Raw genomic sequence first — 22,423 nt, forward strand, 5'->3', positions numbered from 1 at the left:
GTTGTCGTGTACCAAATTAATATCGACCAATTATACCTTAATTTTTTTTTCCCGATTTATGTTTTAGCCTACAATCTTTTTAAATAATTTATAATTTTATTGTAATAAAAAAAGTGTTGAGAAATCATTTTTAGCAGTCATTTATTTATTTCCTTTTGATGAATTATTATTTTTCCAATGGAAGCCCATTTAATAGTAAAAGATGAACATCAGAGCTTGTAGCCCAATAAAATTCAGCAATTTGAGCCTTTGGGCCAGATCAAGCCCAGATAAAAAAAACCTAGCACTATAAAACCTACGTTCTCATTTTTTGGCAAAAAAATTTCATCTCCTTCGGCAGCAGCATAATCGCAGCAGAGAATGGTGAGCTTTGCATAAGGATTTACATTTGTCCACCCATTTTTCGCTCTATCTATTCTGATAAAATTACGAATTTGTGGTTTCGGGATTATTTGATGTTAGATTTTGTTTCGTTTGTAGCCGTTCAAGAGGTACGTGGAGATCGGAAGGGTGGCGCTTGTCAATTACGGCAAGGACTATGGAAGATTGGTCGTCATTGTTGATGTCATCGACCAAAACCGGGTATGTCCAGTTCTCGTTGTCTTGTGAGACTGTTTTAGTTTCTCGCCCGTTGAGATTGTTCCTTTTTTTTCCTGGGAATTATGTATGTGATTACTTGAAACGTTCTACTTTGTTTTCCTCACTTTTTTAGTTTATATGGTTGTTGGTGGAATCTAACCTTCATTGGCGTTGTAGACGATTTTCCTTGTGCGTAATATCGGGGGTTTAAATTAAGATTTTGGCTTAATTCGTGGCTTGTTCTTTTGTTTTTATTGGCTGGGTTTATTTGTGGTGGTTACGATTATCCTCATTTGTAACTTCTCTGCAGGTGCAATGCTTAGTATCGAAAATACTTTGAAGTTTATCGAATCTCGTGATTTTGTGTCATTTTCTCGAATGGAATATTGGGTTCTGAATCTCTAGTTTCTCAGTAAAACGCATTGATTAACCTGTTGGCTGATATGTTACCATTTCACAGTTGCTAGATTTGGTGTACACATTACCCGATTGTTTTATAGAATGACGCAAAGAGCGTGTCTTGGTTGAAGGAGCAAGGACCTGCAAGCCTTTTGAAATCCGTGATAAATCTATAGAAAATCAGGATAAATTCAAATTTACTTATAATTTCTGATTAGTTTGAGATATCATTATGGATGAGTTTGAATCATACATCAATGTATGATTGTCCTTTTTTCAACCAAATGTCATCTTATGCCTGAATTTTGTTGCAAGAAAGTGTGATGCTTGACTGTGTACAAAATCATTTGCCAAATGCCAGGCCCTTGTTGATGCTCCTGACATGGTCCGATGCCAAATGAACTTTAAGAGGCTTTCACTCACAGACATAAAAATTGACATCAAAAGGGCGCCGAAGAAGAAGACCCTTGTAGCGGCTATGGAGGCTGCAGGTGGGTAAATAAATGAAAAAAATTACTCGTCGTAGATCTCATTGATAGAGTATATGACATTTTACACTCGTTTTGATTCACCTTGCAGATGTCAAAAACAAGTGGGAGAGCAGTTCATGGGGGAGAAAATTGATTGTCCAGAAGAGAAGATCTGCCCTTAATGATTTTGATAGGTTTAAGTTAATGCTTGCTAAAATCAAGGTTGGTCATATGATCCAATATATGTTTTTTATTGTGCAAGACATGATGTCATGATAGTTGATGAAACCCATACGCAAGGTTCTACCTTTAAGCTGCTTCTATCAGCACTTCACTAAAATTTTCACCTGACTTTTCAGCCTTGAATAAATTGGTTTTCATATATATTTTTACATCTTGGAACTTGTATGATACTTGTTTGTTTCCGACTGCAGAGGGCTGGCGTTGTCAGGCAGGAGCTTGCCAAGCTCAAGAAAGAAGTTGCAACCTGAATTATATTTTTGAATGTAAGATTTTTCTGTAGGCTTTTGAAAGATATCAGTTTATCAATCCGGATTCTCGTGTCCTATTTTCTTGACAAACAAAGTTCTGTTTTGCTCATCATCATTTGAACCATTTGAAATTCAATCTATTTGTAAACTAGCAACTCTTGGCGGTTGAGTTGACTTTTTTTTGTCTTTAATTTCAAGCATATTGTGGTCCAAGTATTTATTGTGTATTTTTCCTTTTGCCATTAGACTTGAAACTTAGATCTATGTTAAGGTAATTAGATCATAGTTACTATGGGCGCAAAGTGAATAGGTATTTGGAATGTTGGTTCAAAACGTAAGTTGAGACGAATTTTATAAAAATGCCCCAAGAAGTCATATTTTATAATTTAGACGTATGCTTTTGTGTGCTTTGAGCTGAATTACATGCTTTCTATATGTCTACATATTATTTATTTATGACGACTCGTTTAGAATATGTATGTGCACGACCTTGTAATATAATCTGAAATGATTTAACCCATGCGTCCCATCCGCATGGGAGGATCGCACAATAGAACGGTAACAAGAATTACCTTTGCAAGGGAGAAAACTTGTACAACACCATTTACTTGAAAAAGATGGAAGTGGATTTTTCTTTACTTCGGCATATGAACATTTTAAAAAGGGAAGAACACCTATAAAGGCAGAGTTACTTCCTGATTGAGAGAAAGTCGAAGCTGCGAAGAGGGTCTTTAGCAACTCTTAAGAATGATGACGTCTTGGGTTCGACACCACTTCTTTGTGTTGTGGGCAGACGGCCGGTACTCGACACCAGTCTACTTGATCGGCCATCAGTTGCCTCACCAGAAGAACTTGGTCTGATGGTCAAAACGGCTGCCCTTTTCGAAGAGTTACCATTTCGAGAAGTACGTCTTTTTTCTGAATCGGGCTGCTGCAGATGATTGAATAATAACAATAACTCCCTTTTCAAATACAAAATTCAAGCATACAAATAGGCCCAGGACGATACGATACTTTCAAGAATTCCAAATAATATGGTTCAATGAGGATGGCCCTATCTATGTGTTTTTCACGTGGAGAGTGCCCTGGAGCCACTCACAATTTTCTTTTCAAAACCCTATATTTTTAACCAAGCAAAATTTCCCAGTTTACGAGGGTCTTTATGCCTGAATTTATAAAGAATTTGTGTTTTTAAATTTTCACTGGAAAGTTGGATGCAATTTGATATCGACACTTTGGTCAAATCCATGTTGTTGAGTTCAACTACATGGAAGGCAAGCAAAGTTTTCAAATTATTATCACTATACCTAAAGAACTATTAAAAGCCTTCAAAACATTCTAGTCGATTTCAAGTTCTCAAAAAATTTTAAACCCGGGCTCGACTTGGTATTATCAAACTGGTATTGATTGGATTTGATAAATGTATTAATTTTTGGACTATTTTGTTGAATATTTGCTAGAATTAAAAACATTTTAAATACTTAACGGATTAGTCTGTCCAATCAGGATTTGACTCTTCGAGTTTTGGGGCGGGTCCGGGCTTAGGTCCAATTTTTTCTCGGCGGGCTGGTCTTGATATTTGCCAAACCCATCTCATATTTGCCCCGTTGCAATCCCTACTCGCGTGCTCCCGTAGACATAAGGTATGTGATCATGCAAAAGTGGCACACACACAAATACTATCGATCCTCATCCAAATCAGTATAATTCTGTCGGAGCATGATTTCTTATTCGAGAATGAGGAAAGAACAATACCACATCCTTAGATGAAGGCACGTCTTCTGATTTGTGTCTTGATTGTTCGGCTTGTCTAGCTGACCCCGATGCATTCTTTCTAGAGAAAGCTTCAACTGCACCTGAAAACCGATCTCGAAGATCTTGCCCCACTGCACCATATTCTGCATAAACATATAATAAACTTCACTACCTCTTGAACAATTCATAAATCTAATAAATGAGGAAATATAACTAGGCTTTTTGGGTGGAAGAGACTCTTATATACCTGTTGATTTTCCCGGCCTTTCACCAGATGGAACGGCCACTGCATTGCCAGAGGGATTCTGAAAGAAAATTTCATGACTTCAAATATTTACATAATCAAGAAGATGCAACAAATGTAAGAACATGAAAGCACTCACTCTTGCTCTGGAACTCGTACCGATCTGAGGATATTTTAATATAGTCCAATCAAACACATAGTCGAACTGGTAACCTACATGTTTTAAATGTGAAAATGCAAATTCTTGAGTTGGTACTTCGCAGATGAAGAGCATATTAAACATATCGAATACCAAGAAATAGCAGGAGAGCAGACAAATTAGAAACTGTGTAAAAATGAACATTGGTTACAGTTCCCATCACCTTCACGAATAAATAAGTCCCGGAAAAGCCTTTTCAAATAAGAATAGTCTGGTTTGTCTTCAAATCTTAATGATCGGCAATAATGAAAATATGATACAAACTCTGAAGGATACAATTTGCATAGTACCTGTAATGATTGTAGATCATGTTAGCTACTGATGACTCAACCTCCAAATAAACTATCAAACAAACCCAATAAGGACATGTTTGTCGAAAATAAGAACTCGGACCTGATCGCATTTGAGGTTAAGGGAAATATTAGCTAGGTAAACCAAAATTTCTTCCTTGAAAACTCAGTCAATAAAAACAGGCTGGAGACAAATTTTCATCATATTACACATGCATCCACATACAAGTTATAGTTTATGTCCATCAACAAACTGCTGAGGTGGTGAAATTAACTCGTCTACCTCAGCCTGAGTTCAAGTGTATCTTAGCACGAGTCAGATTCAAGGAAAGACAGGTCATGCAAACAAACTGAGCCAGGTATCTGCTATTCTTAATTTTTCAACTTTTGAGTACAGTTCAGAAACAATACAGATAAAAAATGCAAACGGTTCACATATTTCTACCTCTATAGGAGTCAACATTTTCTTTTCACTTATCCTGTCGTATTTCTGCTTTTTGGTGCCAGCTTTAAGGCCCTGCCATGGAAGGCTGGAAAAAATCCTTCAGTTGTATGGGATATGATGATCCAGGGCAAGGTAGAAAAAACAGGAACTATACATGGTTCGAATCCTAATATCTAACCAACCTTCCTCTCAGAAAATACATAAGGACATAACCAAGGGATTCCAAATCATCCCTTCTGCTTTGTTCTGCCAAAAAAAACACGTCATAGGAAATTATATCGCAACATCCTCCAAGAAAACCCCTACTTAAAAGGATATAAAGACACAGAGTAAAATGATAACATCATTACCAACTCCAAGGTGTGTATTGACACTGGCATATCGGGCAGTGCCAGTGAGATTCTTGTTTTCCCTGAAACATTATGTCAAAAAGTTCCTAAATGTTTGTGTCCAAGCCCCAAGCTAAACTAAACTGAGAGGTATCCAAATTCTAAGATAGGAAAACTGATACATTTCTGATATTTCGATCATATAGGGATCCTTGATTAAATAGCAGATAGCAACCGAACATTATTACTTCAAAAGTCACCTTGATAGCAACAAAGATTAGATCATATACACATGGCATCATATTTCTAGCTTAACAGCAAAAAGTCCATTTTGTAAACAAATTTGAATAGTTTACTCATGCTGTCATGCTTAAAGACCAAAACCTTAATTTTGGAAAGCCATCGAAGCAGCCAGCTGTAGATGCTTTCATAAACCCCTAACTGCATTCTTTCACATCTTTAGATTATTGATGCGACAAATGAGAATCAGTTCAACCCAAGAAAGTCAACGAAAACATTCTATATCTTTTCCTAACCACAAACACATAGGAAAAGTACCTGTAGGGTATATGCTTATGGGTTTGGAGATCCCTATATTTTTTGGCAAGACCAAAGTCAATAACATAAACCTGCAATAGATACTTCTAAGCATCACTGAAACTGATACTAAAACCATAAAAAAAAGCATCAATTAAAACAATTACATTTTAAATCCAAAAGGTTACATGTCAAAAAGTTTCAATTGAATAATGAGAAAAAGTATAGCTGTTAATAATTCTAAAAATGAAATAAACATGAAAACTCCTAGCAAAGAAACAAAAATTTAATATCCTTACTACACAGTGTACATAAAAGAAATTTCGCCTCAACAACATAATACAACTAGCCAGCTGCCGTTGGAAAGTATCTCTAAGATCCAGTATCTTTCTCTCGGTTTCACACACGTCATGAATAGTCATTTTCAACCTTTTCAATCAAGTCTGATATTTCAAATAGACGAAAAAAACGCATTGAGCAGTGGAACAATAGTCAAACTCTGCTAGAAGAAAAAACATCAGGTGGCATTATATTCTAAAGAATTTTTTATTAAAACAAAAATGTAACACTCTAACAAAAGGTTAATGAACTTTTCCACATCACAGAAGAAAGAAATCGAAACCCAGAAATTTGAGAAGACAATGCTCATCAATTCGAACAGGAATGTTTCTATAATAAGAATCGAATCCAAGCACAAGTGTGAACCCTGAGAATGATAGAGCAGCATACCTGATTCGCTTTGCGCCCCAAGCCCATCAAAAAATTGTCAGGCTTTATATCACGGTGAAGAAATCCTCTAGAATGCATGTAATCGACTCTATTAATCTGAATGTATATCATAGAGTGTTATAATTACTAGTGGTTGTATTTACAATCATAACCTTGATCGCTGACTTAAAAAATCCCAATTTCTTACCAATTGATCGGCTAGCATTAATGCTGTTTTCAAGGAAAATTTCCTATGACAATAGTTAAAGAGATCTTCGAGACTTGGTCCGAGAAGGTCAATGGCCATAACATTAAATTCACCCTCAACACCAAACCATTTCAGGTTGGGAACACCAGCTACATATAACAGTAAAAATAGAATAAAATTAAATTCATATGCAATCAACTTCATTTTGAGAAAACATTCATCCTGCAACTTAAAACTTCTATTTTCAAGCAGCGAAATGCACCATTTCTAACTCATAGGAAACAAAGGACGAAGAAGAGCAGAACTTCCAATTCTCATGAAAGCTAAAAAGATTGCAGCGATAGCCTCACCCTCTTTAACCCCAAAACAGTCCCAGTCCCCATCATAAGAAATTTGAAAACTGGCTCCTTCAGTGGGAAATCGGAAGTTTACTAAAACTGCACCTTTAGATTAGTTGGGGGAGAATCAATTTAAGTGATTTTCAAAATAAAAAATCTAAAGAAAAAAAATGCAACAAGCACAATGCTTGTTACTCGTATCTTGGTAATTGCAGAAATATCATACATTTCGTATTTAAAAGTTTAGGTTGGAAAGAGTATTGCTTTATCTGGAGAAACATATTTGAATGGTTTAGATTGGAACAGTAGTATTGCTATATCTGGAGAAACATATTTGAATGGTTTAGATTGGAAACAGTATTGCTCTATCTGGAGATGTTCAAATTTTTATTAGATTAAAATTAATTTATACCTTGATCATTATAAAAGTTTTTTAAATTTCTTTGAGCAATTAACCATTGTGGTAAGATTCAATTTTTAAAGTATACGACCAATAGATATCTTTTGTAGGAGCATCTAAATTTTTAAACTCACACATATTTTTGTGAATGAATGGAGCAGATTGAGAAAACAATTTTTGAGTCTTTATTGAGCTTTAGAAAAGTTGTCTATTTTTCAGATTTTGATTTCTTATTTCGAAGAAAAATCGGATATATCCTGAAGGAAAACCTTAACCTTGATTCAAGATGTTTAAAGATCAAAGTCAACGTTGTATCGAAGTTACATACCACGATCACTCTTGGGAAAAAAGAAAGAAAGAAAAAGGAAAAAATGATGAATGAAAAAATGGAAAAAGTGAGATACATATTGTACAAATAAAATAAAAAATTTGACGTTATGGAAGAACTCAAATTCAAAAAAAGATTGAAAATTGACGATGATTAGATTCTGAACTTGTAGATTCTGAATAGGTCAAATAAACTGTAATTTGGCCTTGCACCAACGAGAAAAATTCTTACGTGGGAGAATAGGTTTATTTATATTGCCCTAGGTGTACCGCATCACAATTTGAGGCATACAGACAATGACTATACACTTGTACGGCAAATCACTAGACGGTTTATATCGCCTATCGTAGAAGTCGGTTATCATCTACATACAAATCCTCATCCACAACTTACAGGATTAAGCAGACATGTCGCCAAGAAAGGTCGAGTAGCTCTTCTTTGGATTTGTATAGGTCTTCCAGGTGGGTTTGACATGGCTAGGTCTTTATGTGACAACTAGCATTTCGAGTGGAATTGATAAGTCGGGTTGTCAGGTGGGTATGACTCCGCTGGACCATCACATGGATGTGGGTTAAGTATGCACGTTCAGTTAGGATAGTGTTATGATGTGTTTGACGACTAAGGTAATCACTCCATACTGTACAAATCTGTCGAGTTTTACAAATCTACTAAATGAAAACTACAGATTACATGTCCATGATATGTATCCGAGTTATAGGTCATCACCTATCCCTTGTCTTGTATATTCAGATGCACAATGGATGGGTAGACTGGATAACATGGATGTGGAAAATTATGGTTGGGATATTGGTATGAGTTTTGGATAGAGTATACATATTTAAAATGCAGATGTTCAATCCATACAATATAGAGGGAAACACCAACGCAAGTAACGTGAGTGTGTAACTGGAACGCATTTCTAGATTACTGCTCCAGCATTTTGTAATGTTTCTATAATGTCTCCTGGTTATGTTTAATCAAATGGTTACTTGTTGTCCCATTATTGATTAATTGATAGATATTGATCATGTAAAAAATATAGAACTGAATTTGTGAGAAAATATGCTTGAAACCTATTATCAAGCAATTCGAAGCCTATATTGATGGCCAAATATTTTTTAAAAAAAACATTAGCATATATTTTTTATTGTGAAACGATCAAAAAGCACGGGTCAAAACTGAGCATGTCGCGTTTGCCTATGGCAATGGCAGAACTGCATCCTTTGCTTTTTCTTTAATATGACTTGGACCGGTCAAGTCTTTTTAAAACATTATAACCCACAAGGTCTGCCATTGATAAAGGCAGACCCTGCATGGTCCACCATTCAGGATGGTGGACGTGCATTGTTCCCCATCCTATGTGACGTTTTACCGTATTTTTCACGTCACCCAACATTTTATCTTATTCCGATAATTAGTTTCTTTTTAAAATTATTAAAAAAACCAGTCAAAACATATTAAGTTACTAAAATATGTGAAAACTAAAGAATGACACAACAATGTTGCAGAACATCATTAGACCAAACATTATGGTCTCCTAGAATGCATCTTAGCCAACTTAACTAACATCATGCTTAAAATCTGTGTGTGAGATAGAGAGAGAGAGAAAAAAAACCCTACTTCCTCCTTGTAGAAGCATATAAATTTTGGACTCATAGTGAAGCTGAGGATGCTTCGTCTTCAAAGATTCCTGGCAACATTGTATTACCAAAAAAGAACATATTATAATAGCAATCCATATTTTCATAAAGAAGTAGCGTTATATATACAGTCATGTTTTATCCTTAGAACTTGCAGCTTCTCAACATAATACTGACAGGAATTAAAACAAGCTCTGGATGAACTTAAGTGATGGAGAGAATAACAAATCATTAGGGAAAGAGCCTTCATACGATCTCAGAAATTCATTGATAGAAATCAAAATTTGTTATAAGTTGGTTTCAGAATGTCAAGTCACACAAGTTAATGTTTAATGATTATTGAATCTTTACGGATGCCACTAATACAGTGGTATTCACTATTCCATGTAATTGATTTGCTCCAAATTTGATCTGACAAAGAGAATGGTCAAAAAGAGGAAAGCAAAAAAAATCAAAAGACATACCAGCTTGACAGCTACTTCTTCTCCATTTTGTATGTTAACACCTAGAATAATTATGCAAACAAAATCGTTACAATTTATAGATAAGAAACACAAAATCAAGTGACCACATAAAGTTCACTTTTGTCAGAAGAATTAACTACCTAAATAAAGTTCACCAAATGAACCACTGCCAATTTTCCTCCCAAGCTTAAATTTTCCACCCACAACATGGCCCATGGGAATTGATTCAAATGATAAATCCCAATTACCAACAATAAATTTATCTCAAATAATTCACTCCAATTTTAACCTTGATCGGGTATTTCAAAGACATGACTTTTCAAACGCAAGCATAAAATAAGCAGAATCCTCTGAAATAATGCAAGAAAATGGAGAGACCAAGCTAAGGCAGTGGATGCAGAAATCAGAGACAGAGATATCGATAAAAAAAAAAAAGAAGAAGAAAAAAGAAAAAAAGCAGTTTCTTCGCTTTCCCACAGGTCAAAACTACATCCTTGAACGAATGCAAACCCTAATAAAAAACCCACAAATTCACAGATTCATCAACGATAGCCGATGATCAAAATCAAGTACGATGGTTCAAAAGTTAGAAAAACTTCTCCTTTTCATCAAGGGTCCGATAGTGGATCCAGAAATAAGAGTATTAAAGAAACAAACTTCCCCCCTTTGATCGAACTACATCCTTAAAGAACACAAACCCAGATAAGAAATACAAATTCACATAGTCATCACCAATCCTCGACCACCAAAACAAAGAAAACGCTAAGTTTCTTGTAAATCAAGAAACGGTGATGACGATTTGTAAAGAGCAGACAGACGACCAATATTTAAGGGATTGGAGGTGAAAAAGGAAAGAAAGAATTCCAGGAGATAATCAAATGTATTTGGTGACCGTAAGAAGCGAATTGGATTGGGGGAGAGAAGAAAAAGATTGATGATTGATTAAACATCACAACTTTTTTTCTTCTAATGGTTATTTTTGGTTTAATAATTGGTTTTTATTACAAATTTGGAATTTACGGTTAGTTGGTTGGAATATATAAAGCAATGACAATCCTCTACGTAAAGACAGGAAAATGGTTTTTTTTTTATAATGTTTATCTTATGAAAATAAGAGTGGTATATGAATGCATTTTAGGGAAAAAAAATTAATTATAATTTAGATATTAAAGTTGGTTATTCTAAGATGCCATATTTAAACAGTGTTATTTGCACTCCATAAAGATAGAAGAGATCTTATCTATTAGCCTTACTTCATTTCAACGGGTAAAATCTTGTCACACATATAATTTAAAAAAAAAAAGTGGGTCCTATATATGCATATGCAAATCTTGACCATCCATCCTATCATGGGGTAATGCTCACATGATGGATAGGATGAAATAAACCCTCCATAAACTGCTATGAAGTGCATAGATTACCCCACATTAATGTCAATTAATGTGGATGGATGCATTTGATTTATGTGGATATTCTAAGATGCCATATTTAAACCGTGTTATTTGCACTCCATAAACTGCTATGAAGTGCATAGATTAACCCACATTTTGATACCGTTTTTTGAAGTCGAGTCATGAAAAACGATAATATAACCACTCAAATTACATTGTGATCATATTGAAATAGAGTTTGGATAATTATATTAGGATGGATGCATTTGATTTATGTGGATATTTTTTATTTGATAAAGAATTTGAAAAATATCATAATCCACTATTACGTATGGATAAGTTTTATTCAACCATGCAAATTCATCATTGAAACCTAAAGAATATCACTAATGTCAGGACTGATCACAAATATAACAATGAACCTAATTTAAGGATGTAATGAAGTCCAAGCACTAGCAGTGTACAAGCTAATTTCCTTCCAGCCTAATCTTAATATTCCGTCTCCCTGCACAAGACTGTACCCATGAGCAGGTGGGAACATGTTGAGTATCAGCTGTGCTTGGGCCATTGAGTTTGTACTCATCGGTATTTGCACGAACCCGGTCTTCAAAAGCTCACTCCTCCATAGCCGAAACTTGTCTTCCCCGCTCCTGGCTGGGCCACCGACCGCCAGCACGTTGTTGATCTCCCTCTGTAAAAGGCAATGCTCCACTTGATGTCGGGCTGGATCGTCTCCAGGCAAGAAAGCTCCCAAAGAATCAAATATGGTTGAGTAGTAGTGGAGGGAGCTCACAAACCTGTCTAGAAATGAGCCCTCGTGAGCAATTTCTTGCTCTACTAATGTGATGATTTTCGGGCCAAGACCGTGGAGGAGCCTCATCGTGTTCCAATCAGGTCCGGTTGCATCGTATAACGAGTGCTGCAGCCAGTGTACTGCTAATGCTTCACCTCTCCTGATTTTGAGCCTGGATATGTCTACCATGTCTCCAAATTTCTTGTCTACTGAAACGAACTCAAAATACATTCCAAGACGTCTTGCAAAATTGGAGAGATTCTTACCAGTCTCGGCCAACTGCTCCATTGAGTTCCCCAGCCCAGTCATTCGGACCTGAGGCGGGCCCTCAGCCCGAGTGGCTAGAATGTGAAACAAGGCTGGCCATTGCAAGCCCTGCATAATATCAAGATCGATTATGTGAACCGTCTCATGGCAATGGAGCGCTTCCAAGATAGCCTGGTTTGATGTAAAATGCGCGAATTTTATAAACGGAGCCACGTTGTTAAATACTTGGAAGGCAGAATTCACGGTCTTGTGATTGATCAGGGGTGAGCAGACTCCAAGCCAGGAGTTGATCACTCTGCTAGACATAGCTGTCGCGAAATATGCAACAACTCGTTCAGCACACGAAGCGCCATGGGGAGAAGCCATCTGTGAAAGTTCAAGTAACATTCTGTGGGCCTCACCGAGATTATCCACGGATATAGCAACAGCACACTCTAAAAGAAGCGACAGCAAGTTTAGGCCAGGTTCTTCATATGATCGATCACTTTCAAGATTGAAACTATTTTGACCATCACCTATCCGATGATCATTACTCCATCTATGATGCGTATGACTCGGTACAGATCCCGGGCTCTCCCTGGATTCTTTCCGGGCCATTTTTTGAGGCCGTAAATCATCCAAAAACGCTGCCACACCCGCAATTTCCTCCCCAGTTTCAACTTCAGTTTCAGGCAAGTCTTCTATCAGTTGCTTAGTGACATGTTCCACCCATCGAGAAAGTTCATTTCTCTCCAAATTCTTAGCAGAGTTCTTCCCAGAGATTCCATAATTGGGGCATATTATATGTTCCTGAGGCTGCATGACTTGAGCAAAATTATCTAGCCCTCCTATCTGCATAACACGTAACTTGATCTTTTATATTTTTTTTTTGAGAGATTGATCTTTTATATTTCAAGGGAATTATTACTGGATAAAAAAGACACTGCGCAGTGGGGAGGCTGCAAATGGATGTGCAGGCCAGTATTTGTAGAGCTCGAGATGAATCTGTAGGGTCGACAAAGATCTTTATGCGTGAATTTTCTATAATCTTTATATGTCACAACGTATCCATCAAGAAGAGTTAAAAACAAAGCAACGAAAAATGGTTGGAAATACAAGTGTTGAAGCAGGATTAAGTTGAGTTTCATCTGTTAATATATTCCCTACCCACAAGGCTCGGCCGGCATAGCAAGACAGGCAGATGAAGCCAATGGCTAATGGCCAAGAACACGTCAGTTTAACAGTGATTTTATGTTCCAAAATTTTATTTTCTCCGATAAGTTTAATAATGTGTGTGTGTGTGTGTGTGTGTGTGTGTGTTATTACTTGAAAGAAACAAAGACCAAGGAGTTTAGGGGAGGAGAAACACTCAAAGCACATACAACAAATGAGTAATGTTACAAGTTGTATCATCATCATTACCCAAGTTCTACTTCTAAATAATTTGGAATTTATTACATTTATTTATTGAACAAGGTAAGTTCACTACTACTCGTGAAATATTAAAAAATAGATTACTCTAGTAAATTTTGATAAGACACATATATCAATTTTTTTGTAATATCCAATAGCAAATCCGTATATATGTCTATCATGTTAATGTCAGTTGATGACATCAAGAAACACAAGAGAGTTTTCTAGACAAAGTATAGTTTGTAACATTCTGCAACATTCTCCGTGGAATTCATAGTTTATATAAAATTTAATGAGTTGTATCTTTTAATTTCTTATAATCAACACATGTATGAAATTTATTTTCTCTAGGGATTAATTCCACGCTACGTTCAGTAAAACTTTCGGTTAGCTCTTGGATAACCTCCAAATACTCTTTCATTCTCCCTTCACGCACTTCGTATGAGGCCTTAATCTGTTGGATGACTAGCTGAGAATATGAATAGATAATGATCCGGGAGGCTGGGATGGCTCTGGCCTCCCGGGCAGTCTTCATTCTCATTATTACAAACTCATATTCAGCCTCATTTCGACATCCAGAAGTCCAGCTTCATTGCCACTTTTACTTTTTTCTCGGTGGGCGAATCGAGAACAATTCCTATTCCACTTCCGTTTTTACTTGTTGCCCCCATCTACAAACACTCTCCACACCTCCTCTTGCCATGGTTGCGCTATCTCTGTAAGAAAATCAGATAGATCTTGAGCCTTTATAGCAACCCTTGGCTGATATGTGATGTCATACTCTCCCAGCTCGATTGTTCATTTAACCAACCTTCCTGAAATATCCGTGTTGGTCATGATTTTCCCCAAAGAACTGTTGGTTGGACCACAATAGGATGTGATAAAAAAATAAGGCCTCAATTTCCTTGCAATTATTACCTGGGCCAGAGCTATTTTTTCCAATTCTGTGCAACTCAGCTCGGACCCTCACAATGCATGACTCACATAATTAACCATTCTCTTATATGTTATTTCTTCCTAAATAAGGGCCGAACTGACAGCATAATCTGTGGCCGATAGATAGATCAACAACTTTTCTCACAGCCCAGGCTTTACTAAGATTGGCAATCCGGACAGATGTATTTTTAATTCCTAGAAATCCTGCTCAGCCTCGTAATCCTACCCAAATATTTGAGCTTTTCTTAGAGTTTGGAAAAAATGGGTAGCTCCGGTGTGCTGATCGGGAAATGAAGAGAGATAAGGCAACAATTCTCTCTGTCAATTTTTTTATTTTTTTATTGACTGAGGAGATGTCATTTCCGCGATAGCTCTGACCTTCTCTGGATTAACCTATACCTCTTTCTGTTACCATAAAGCCCATGAACTTTCCATTTCGGGACCCCAAAAATGCATTTGGATGGATTCAGCTTTACCCCATACTTTCTCAAGGTTGAGAAAGTTTCCTCGAGATCAGGAATAAGAAATGATGTTTTTTCTGATTTAACCAGAACATTATCCACATATACTTCAACGTTCGTTGCCACTTGCTCTCGTAAGATCTTATCCATCAAGTATTGGTAGATAGCTCCTGCATTCTTTAGACCAAACAGTATAACAAAAAGTTTCACCAGAAGTTACAAGCTAACCTTTTCCTACTCGCCTTTGGTTAGAGGAATTTGATGATATCCCTAATAAACATCCATAAAGTTCAACAATTCATAATCAGAAGTATAATCTAAGAGCTGCTCAATTCTTGGGAGAGGGTAGCAAATAAAAATTTGAAAGTTATTTGCGATTTCACTTCCAAAAATGTGTTTATGTGCAAGATATGCTCAAGAATTAATGTAAATTTTGAGCCGTTCTTATTTTGACGCAAGTTTTACCCTTAAAACACTATGAGCGATTCATCGCTGCTTCTTGCTGCCGCATTTCAATGTAATATCCAATTATGGCTTTGCGGAGATGTTTGTTTTGAGTTCTTTTACGCAAGAGCTGGAGACTGCTTGGATTTAGACATAATTAAGCTAGCTCCGATATTTAGCTAGGATCAAAGCTATCTAGAATGATATTAGGGACATGCTCTGGGACGAGGTGTCACGGCCGGATCTCATTACCTTTTCTTTGCTATTGGTTGGCATTGAAATCTATCCACCTTCTATGAATCTCAAGTGATTGGACAAAACTCAAGAGATCCAAAGCTTTACTGCAGGTTTTTAGATGAGTTGTTAGCAATAGACTTTTTACTTCATACATTTACCAGTTGTCCTTTTGTGCCATGTATCAACTTTATCATGGCTTACCGGCTCCCCATGTCAACTACCTTGGTGGTTGATACTCTGAATTTCAGAAATGTTCCCCATGAATGTAACCATCATCTGTGAACTTTCCTTATCTGGTTCCCCGTGTCCTTCGAACTTTTTAAATTTTATCCCCCCTTGTTTATGTAATATGGGCGATGGGCTTCATTACTGGGCTTATTATCAAATGATAGTGGGCCACTGAAAGTGAAAATTCATATTTATTGGATATAAACTACTTTCTCGCTTAGTTTTTGCACTTGTGATGGTCTACTTCCTTTTCTTCATTTTTATCGGGTGCTTTTTTGGCACACAAATTTGAACGACAACCAAACCATTTTCTATACGCGGAAGGAATCACCTCTTGGCTTGGCTACACAATCTGCTCATCCTGGTAATTTGTCAAACTAAATTTAAGCGCACTGAACTGCGAGTACATCTTTGTGTGTCATGCTAAAAGCTGCCACCTTTTTCTGTGTCTTTGAAGAAATAACGGAGCAAATGAGCGCTGGAGTCCATTATTTACTGCATCAATTGCTCGACAATTTAATATTTACCTGCATTAGTTAAAACTTCTTGTTGGAATATTGAATTCTTTGTTCGTTTGTGTGCATATATTTAGGTATATCTTTCTTATTGTACTCTTATTCCCAAATGCAGCCCGTTTCTCTCCAGATGATAAATATGCAAGGCAGAGAGTTCTTCTGAAAAAGCGCTTCAGACTTCTGCCAACACGACAGCCGCCCCCTGATATGATGTTGGATGATCAGGAACCTTCTGCCAGCAACGAAGAGAAATGGCGCAAGTGCTTCGATTTACTCAAAATTTTAATTCAACTAGGCATTTGTTCTTATTTATAATAAAAAAAAATCAAATTCTCAGATTAATATTTGTTTATTTGGTGGAGAAATTTAAGTAACTCCCTTTTTAATGATCTCATTATCCTTCGAGGGACACTGAGTATATTTTATGGTTTAAACTAATATAATACAAATCACGTTAATCGGATAAATCAAGTCGATCCCCTGACTACTTACCAAACAGCAAAGACTCAAATATTCCTTCAACTCAACTATCCGGCGGCTTGCTTACTTTTTTCTCAATAATCCTGGTTTTATATATATATATATATATATATATATATATATATAGAGGTACACGCCCGATATTCCAAATGGGGGGTTGGTTCACATATTCAATAATTTGTCCAGATTTCAAAAACCCAATGATTATGGATAATATCCACCTGATTGGGACTGATGTATACGGGTCGGGTCGAGTTCATGGAGTTGGATCCAGCAATTGATTGGCCATAACTATAATTGCTTGTTTGATTTTAATTATTTGATGAATTTCAGGGTCCATGTATGACGCGGAATTTATGTTATCTGGGTCAAGGAACTAATATAATTTTATGAATTTAAGGTGATGAAAGCATGATATAATAATTTTGTTTTTTTTTAAAAAAGAATTTATGTACATACTAAATTATTCCGCCGTCGGGAAAAGATGCGAGTTTTCTTCAAAATTAGATCTAAATCGATCTATTTTAACTTTGAACTAGCTCTTTGTTCTCCATTTTTTTTAATTATAAAATTAATCATAAATTCGGGTCCATAAACAGATGAAGTTTGACAAAAAAAATTTATAACTTTAAATACGAAGTTATGAACTCAGCTATTTCACGTGCATGCGAGCACCTACACATTGGCTAACGCAGTTGCTACAAATCATGTTAATTAGGTAAATCGCACTATACAAACTGTGATATCAAGTCCCGCGTGGTAATAATTATAGATTTAAAATGAATTTATAATGAGCTATAACAGACTTCTATATCAATTGACCATTCTCATAAAACGTGAAAAGAGTTCATTGTGCAGTCACGCAGGTGTGAGCCAAGGCCAAGATCGAGACGTGACACAAATCCTATATGACATACTCGTCCAATAAAATATTATTATGGAGAATCAAAATACTGATAATTTGATCGGATATTCACTTATTTCACCAACTCGAACATACATTCAAAAGTCTCTGTGTGTTTTTCTTAAGATTAAGTTTATTTTGGTCATAACTAAAAGTTAGTTGTGTTAAAGGATTTGTATGGTTATATAAAACTAAGGGAAAGGAAAGTTAGACATGGAAACTCAACAGGGGAGTAATTAATTTATTTATTCAATTATTTTAGAAACTATATAGATATATTTTTATACGTATAGCTCAAGAAATATAGAAGGTGCCAAAATTAAACATCAACTTAATTTACCAGATATTGGGGACGATGTGATCCATATAGAAGCACTTAACCCTTTGGCAACACGCTTTATCCTTAACTCGAGTCACGATTGCAATCATACAATTAGACAGTTGTCGCTATGAGAAGTACGACACATCACTATGTGGAATTTGCCCATCTCTCCCCAACACTTCTAATCATCATCGCAGTTAATATATACAAATACACACATATCCGCGTGTGTGTGTGTGTGTGATATATAGGGGTTGAGGGAAAACAAGAAGCAAAAAAGACTGATTTGTTTGCTTTACGTATAGTCTTGTTTTTATCACGTATTCTCTATATTAATATGAATTTAATTAATTAAAGTCACCATTATTTGTTGATAACATGGCTAGCTCCTATTTTTCACTAGTGATTTTCTATAAAATAACGCGTGACAATATTTATATGTTATTTTCGGTCAAACTGGTTTGTTTCATTTATATAAAATTTGGTATATCGATACATTTTCAATGGATCTAAAAAGACAGACAGATGTACTCGAAGTGGTGTTCAATTTTTTAATATTTTTTTCGTAAATTATATTCTACTCCACCATAAATTTTAAGCCACATACGCACCTCGACAATATTTGAAAGAGGGTTGTGAAAAACTGAAAAGGAACATGCCATGAAGCTAATTCGCTTTACACATCTTGTCAAGAAGCTTTTATTTTTTTAATGATTTTGTGAGATCTTTAATTATCCAAAACCTATATTTTTTTTCTTCTTTTAACTTACATATTTTTTTTTATTTCTATATCATATTATCTATCATGTTAAAGTCTTAGTCCATTAATTTAAATTTTTTTCGATTCTGATAATTTTTCATCAAAATGTTAACTTGACACCGAAAAATTATGTGTCAACGAAAAATGTCGACACTTCGGTGAAAAGACTACAATTGAACCGGTAACGGGACCGAACATGAAAATTGAGGAACAAAAATACAATTTCTATTGTTGTAAATAGAATGGATTAAAACGATTAATTTATGGCATAATTAGAAGATATAACATTAAAAAGCTTTGCTTGTCCACCTCATAAGGGAATCTTACCATAGTGATTATTCGATTGATATAATCAAATTATATGATGTGATATATGATTCTAGTTGTTAGGTATTTCTAATTGTCTTTTTTCCTTCTTCTTAAAAAAGAAAGTTCGCGTAAAATCTCTCAAATAAAGTTTTAAAAAAATTGGAGAGAATTTTATATTTTATTTAGGCTCAAATTTATATATAAATTTGGATCTTCAAGTATCGGAAAATTAAATTGCAAATATAAATGATCAATAATAATCTATATGCAACACTCTTTCTTGTTACTCTAAGTCACGGATCCTAAATTTGGTAATACTCCTTGTTGCCCCCCCGAACTTGGAATTCATTTGTGAGGCGTGTGATTATTGCAATAATTGATTATTCTTAACACGTCTTAACACGAATGTGTTACATACATACATACATACATGCATAATTTGGTCGAATATAGTTTGCGTAACAGTTTATATACTTCAGTCGAATATATACCATACCATTAAATTGTCTAATTTTGTATGAGATGAAATCCACAACCGTTAACTCTCGGTAAATGCAAACCCTCAAACTAACACGATAACCTGCATAACATATTGGTCAGGTAAATTATATTAGGCCAAACTATATGCGACATGCTAGCTCGAGAAGTGTTGAGATGAAGAATCGAACTCTTGATAGTTGACGAGCACACCTACTCCACCAAAATCACGAGTTTCAAAGTGTGTTTCACAATAAAGAGCTGGTAATTATTGAGATTAATTAAAGCGTATTCATATATCAATACTCCTAGCTATATTAAGGTTTTTATAGGAGATTGATTGTTAGGTCGGAAAAAATATTAATTTGATGAGTGTGTGAAATGTCATTGGGGGATCCTATTCAAACCCATGACTTATGGAGCCATATAATATGAATGGACAATTTGAAAATGACGAAGATAAATTATTGGCTCGAATCCAAATGTAATTACAATATCAAGCCGTCACTCTTTCACAAAAATCACACACGCACACTCGTCTCAATTCTGACATGTTAAGATTATTATTTCGTCGAGCACACACATAAATATTATATCTGTATATGTATCATATTATTTTAAAATCTCGTACAATATAGCCTAGCTAGATAAGGTTTTGATCACATTAAATCATACGACATGCATATCCTCAAAGAAAATCAAGTTACTGAACTATGATCAAATTTGGGTAAATTATAAATAAATACTAAACTATAGTCTCATTTATGTTTTTTTCCCTCATTCCTTAAAAGTTAGTTTAAGCTTTTCATTTTATTTTCAATGTTGCAAAATCATATTTGAGCTTTTTAATATTGGTACGTGACGTTGTTATACCTATCGAGCATGTTTTTAAAGACATATAACCTAAAAAAATATAGATATACGAGATTTTCAGCCAATATAACTTGATTATATTAAATTTATTTATTTATTTTTAATTTTTTTTATGGCTCATTATGCTTCCGAAAAATAAAATAACAATTTACATCTTTGACCGAAGTGTCTTCGGGTTGTATCCATTGGGTTTTACAGACTGCTCCTCACAGCCTAACCACACACTCGCAACATTTAATTACTGATGTAAATTCCTTCAATAGCACTTAGAAAAACCATTTTCGTTTCCCACCTCAAAGTATATAATAAAGTAGTTCAATTTGAAAATAATATATGAGAGAGACAGTAAGTTTTGGTCTTTTTATTCAAACATACACGTTATTAATACATAGTAACCTTCCTGTAGGGTAGGAGGAACTTGCTTAATTAGCTATTTATAGTAGATGAAATACAACAAATAAATTAAGAAAGAGAAATACTGCAAATTATTTGAAAGAAAACGAAGAAGTTGAATGATGTCTTCATCTTCCTTATACATTGATATTTACAGAAATCTTGGTGGATGAAATCCAGACTTCAAATCTTATGAATTATTTTGCCAGTTATTACTGACAACTTCTTGCGAGGGATGATCCCTTCGACTACTAGTTAGTGGCTTGTTTTTATGAGTGGTTGAGTTATTCATTTTCCACTATTTAGAGGAATCTTCTTTTAGTAGTTATTCATCATCCACTAATAGAGTGGTTGGATCACATGTATGTTTTATCTTTGTCGGAGAATTTTCTGCTTCTGTATGATCCTCGATGATTTTTTTTTTGTGGTTCTTCAACACTTGGGCTTGTTTCTGCATTATACTTTCAGTCAGATCTTGGCCAAAAACATTCCCTGAATTATGGCTCTTTTTGGTTTGGGCATTTTGAGCAAATGTTTTATGATCATCTTCGCACAAGAATCATGTTACAGAATTTCCGGCGATTTACTTTACTCCCTGGTAGCTTGTTATATTTAATGAATAACATAATATATTCATCTACTAAACAGATTTCATGTAATTCAATACTATATAGAGCTTAGTGTTTTTTTTTCATGCGTCTTGACTGTTAAACTAATTTATTTCTATAAATTGTACTTTAAATAAGGTAGTAATTCTTCCGGCTGTCTCACCGAGAGATTATCCGGTTAGAACTGACTAATTGGTTTACCGAAGTTACCGATCCCATAAGACCCATTTTTAAAAATTTAGTGAATCATTCTCTATTGAGTTCAAGTGTCCTTCTGTGGTTTTCATATCGGATGTCCAATCATAAATTAGATTTTATCTGTTTTTGAAATCTAGTACATCAAGGTTAATCATAACCCTATAAAGATATATAGGTTTTAAAAAAGATTTCCCATAGAGTGTTTAGTGCAAGAGAATTTGTCTTCTCCTTGATCTGGTTCACGTTGGGTGTGCTTCTCCACAAACATGAAAATCTGTTTGGGGTTATCTCGTATTTGTATTATGAGATTTCATACTTTCTCTTGGTGGTTCATTAAAATATGACCATGTTATTGTGAACTGTTCACCCCAGTTGTGTTAATTTTCAGATCTACGATCTTGAAATTTGCAAAAAATTCTGCAAGGCCTTGGAGATTATCAAGACCAATCCTTTCTATAGTTGTCACTAGATGAAATTATTCTTCGAGACATTTTTAATTAGATTGATCATTTTTTCTTCGTCGGTTGAATGTTTTGGCATCAACTTGGCCGTCTCTCTTTGGTGTAATAAGGGTCCAGTACCAAAAGATGATGATGACCTTCCTACCAAAG

General features: G+C 35.2%; 3 protein-coding genes across 7 annotated transcripts; 1 reads left to right on the forward strand and 2 right to left on the reverse strand.

Moving 5' to 3' along the window:
• Positions 1-275: 275 nt before the first annotated feature.
• Positions 276-2,152, forward strand: LOC140804026 (large ribosomal subunit protein eL14z-like). The gene is made up of 5 exons (XM_073159889.1): positions 276-363; positions 481-582; positions 1,340-1,469; positions 1,558-1,670; positions 1,883-2,152. Exons 1-5 carry the CDS (start codon positions 361-363, stop codon positions 1,937-1,939), a joined length of 405 nt encoding a protein of 134 aa, XP_073015990.1. The 5' UTR covers positions 276-360; the 3' UTR covers positions 1,940-2,152.
• A 295-nt stretch (positions 2,153-2,447) lies between these two features.
• On the reverse strand, positions 2,448-10,794 carry LOC140804025 (casein kinase 1-like protein 9). Of its 5 annotated transcripts, XM_073159884.1 has the most exons (15): positions 9,965-10,794; positions 9,825-9,865; positions 9,341-9,410; positions 7,005-7,097; positions 6,655-6,803; positions 6,468-6,563; positions 5,760-5,830; positions 5,223-5,284; positions 5,055-5,118; positions 4,873-4,957; positions 4,301-4,427; positions 4,078-4,151; positions 3,942-3,999; positions 3,695-3,837; positions 2,448-2,870 (listed from the first exon to the last, which is right to left on the reverse strand). In XM_073159884.1, exons 1-15 carry the CDS (start codon positions 10,038-10,040, stop codon positions 2,628-2,630), a joined length of 1,452 nt encoding a protein of 483 aa, XP_073015985.1. In that variant the 5' UTR covers positions 10,041-10,794; the 3' UTR covers positions 2,448-2,627. The 5 variants fall into 5 exon arrangements, with proteins under 5 accessions (XP_073015985.1, XP_073015988.1, XP_073015986.1 ...); XM_073159887.1 differs by lacking the exon at positions 7,005-7,097 and having other exon boundaries at positions 3,695-3,816; positions 9,965-10,792; XM_073159885.1 differs by lacking the exon at positions 7,005-7,097 and having other exon boundaries at positions 9,965-10,792.
• Positions 10,795-11,635: 841 nt separating this feature from the next.
• LOC140803781 (scarecrow-like protein 23) lies at positions 11,636-13,586 on the reverse strand. The gene has a single exon (XM_073159659.1). It carries the CDS (start codon positions 13,110-13,112, stop codon positions 11,643-11,645), a length of 1,470 nt encoding a protein of 489 aa, XP_073015760.1. The 5' UTR covers positions 13,113-13,586; the 3' UTR covers positions 11,636-11,642.
• Positions 13,587-22,423: the final 8,837 nt, after the last annotated feature.

Source organism: Primulina eburnea, chromosome 10 (assembly GCF_022965805.1).
Source record: "Primulina eburnea isolate SZY01 chromosome 10, ASM2296580v1, whole genome shotgun sequence".
Classification (NCBI taxonomy): Eukaryota; Viridiplantae; Streptophyta; class Magnoliopsida; order Lamiales; family Gesneriaceae; genus Primulina; species Primulina eburnea.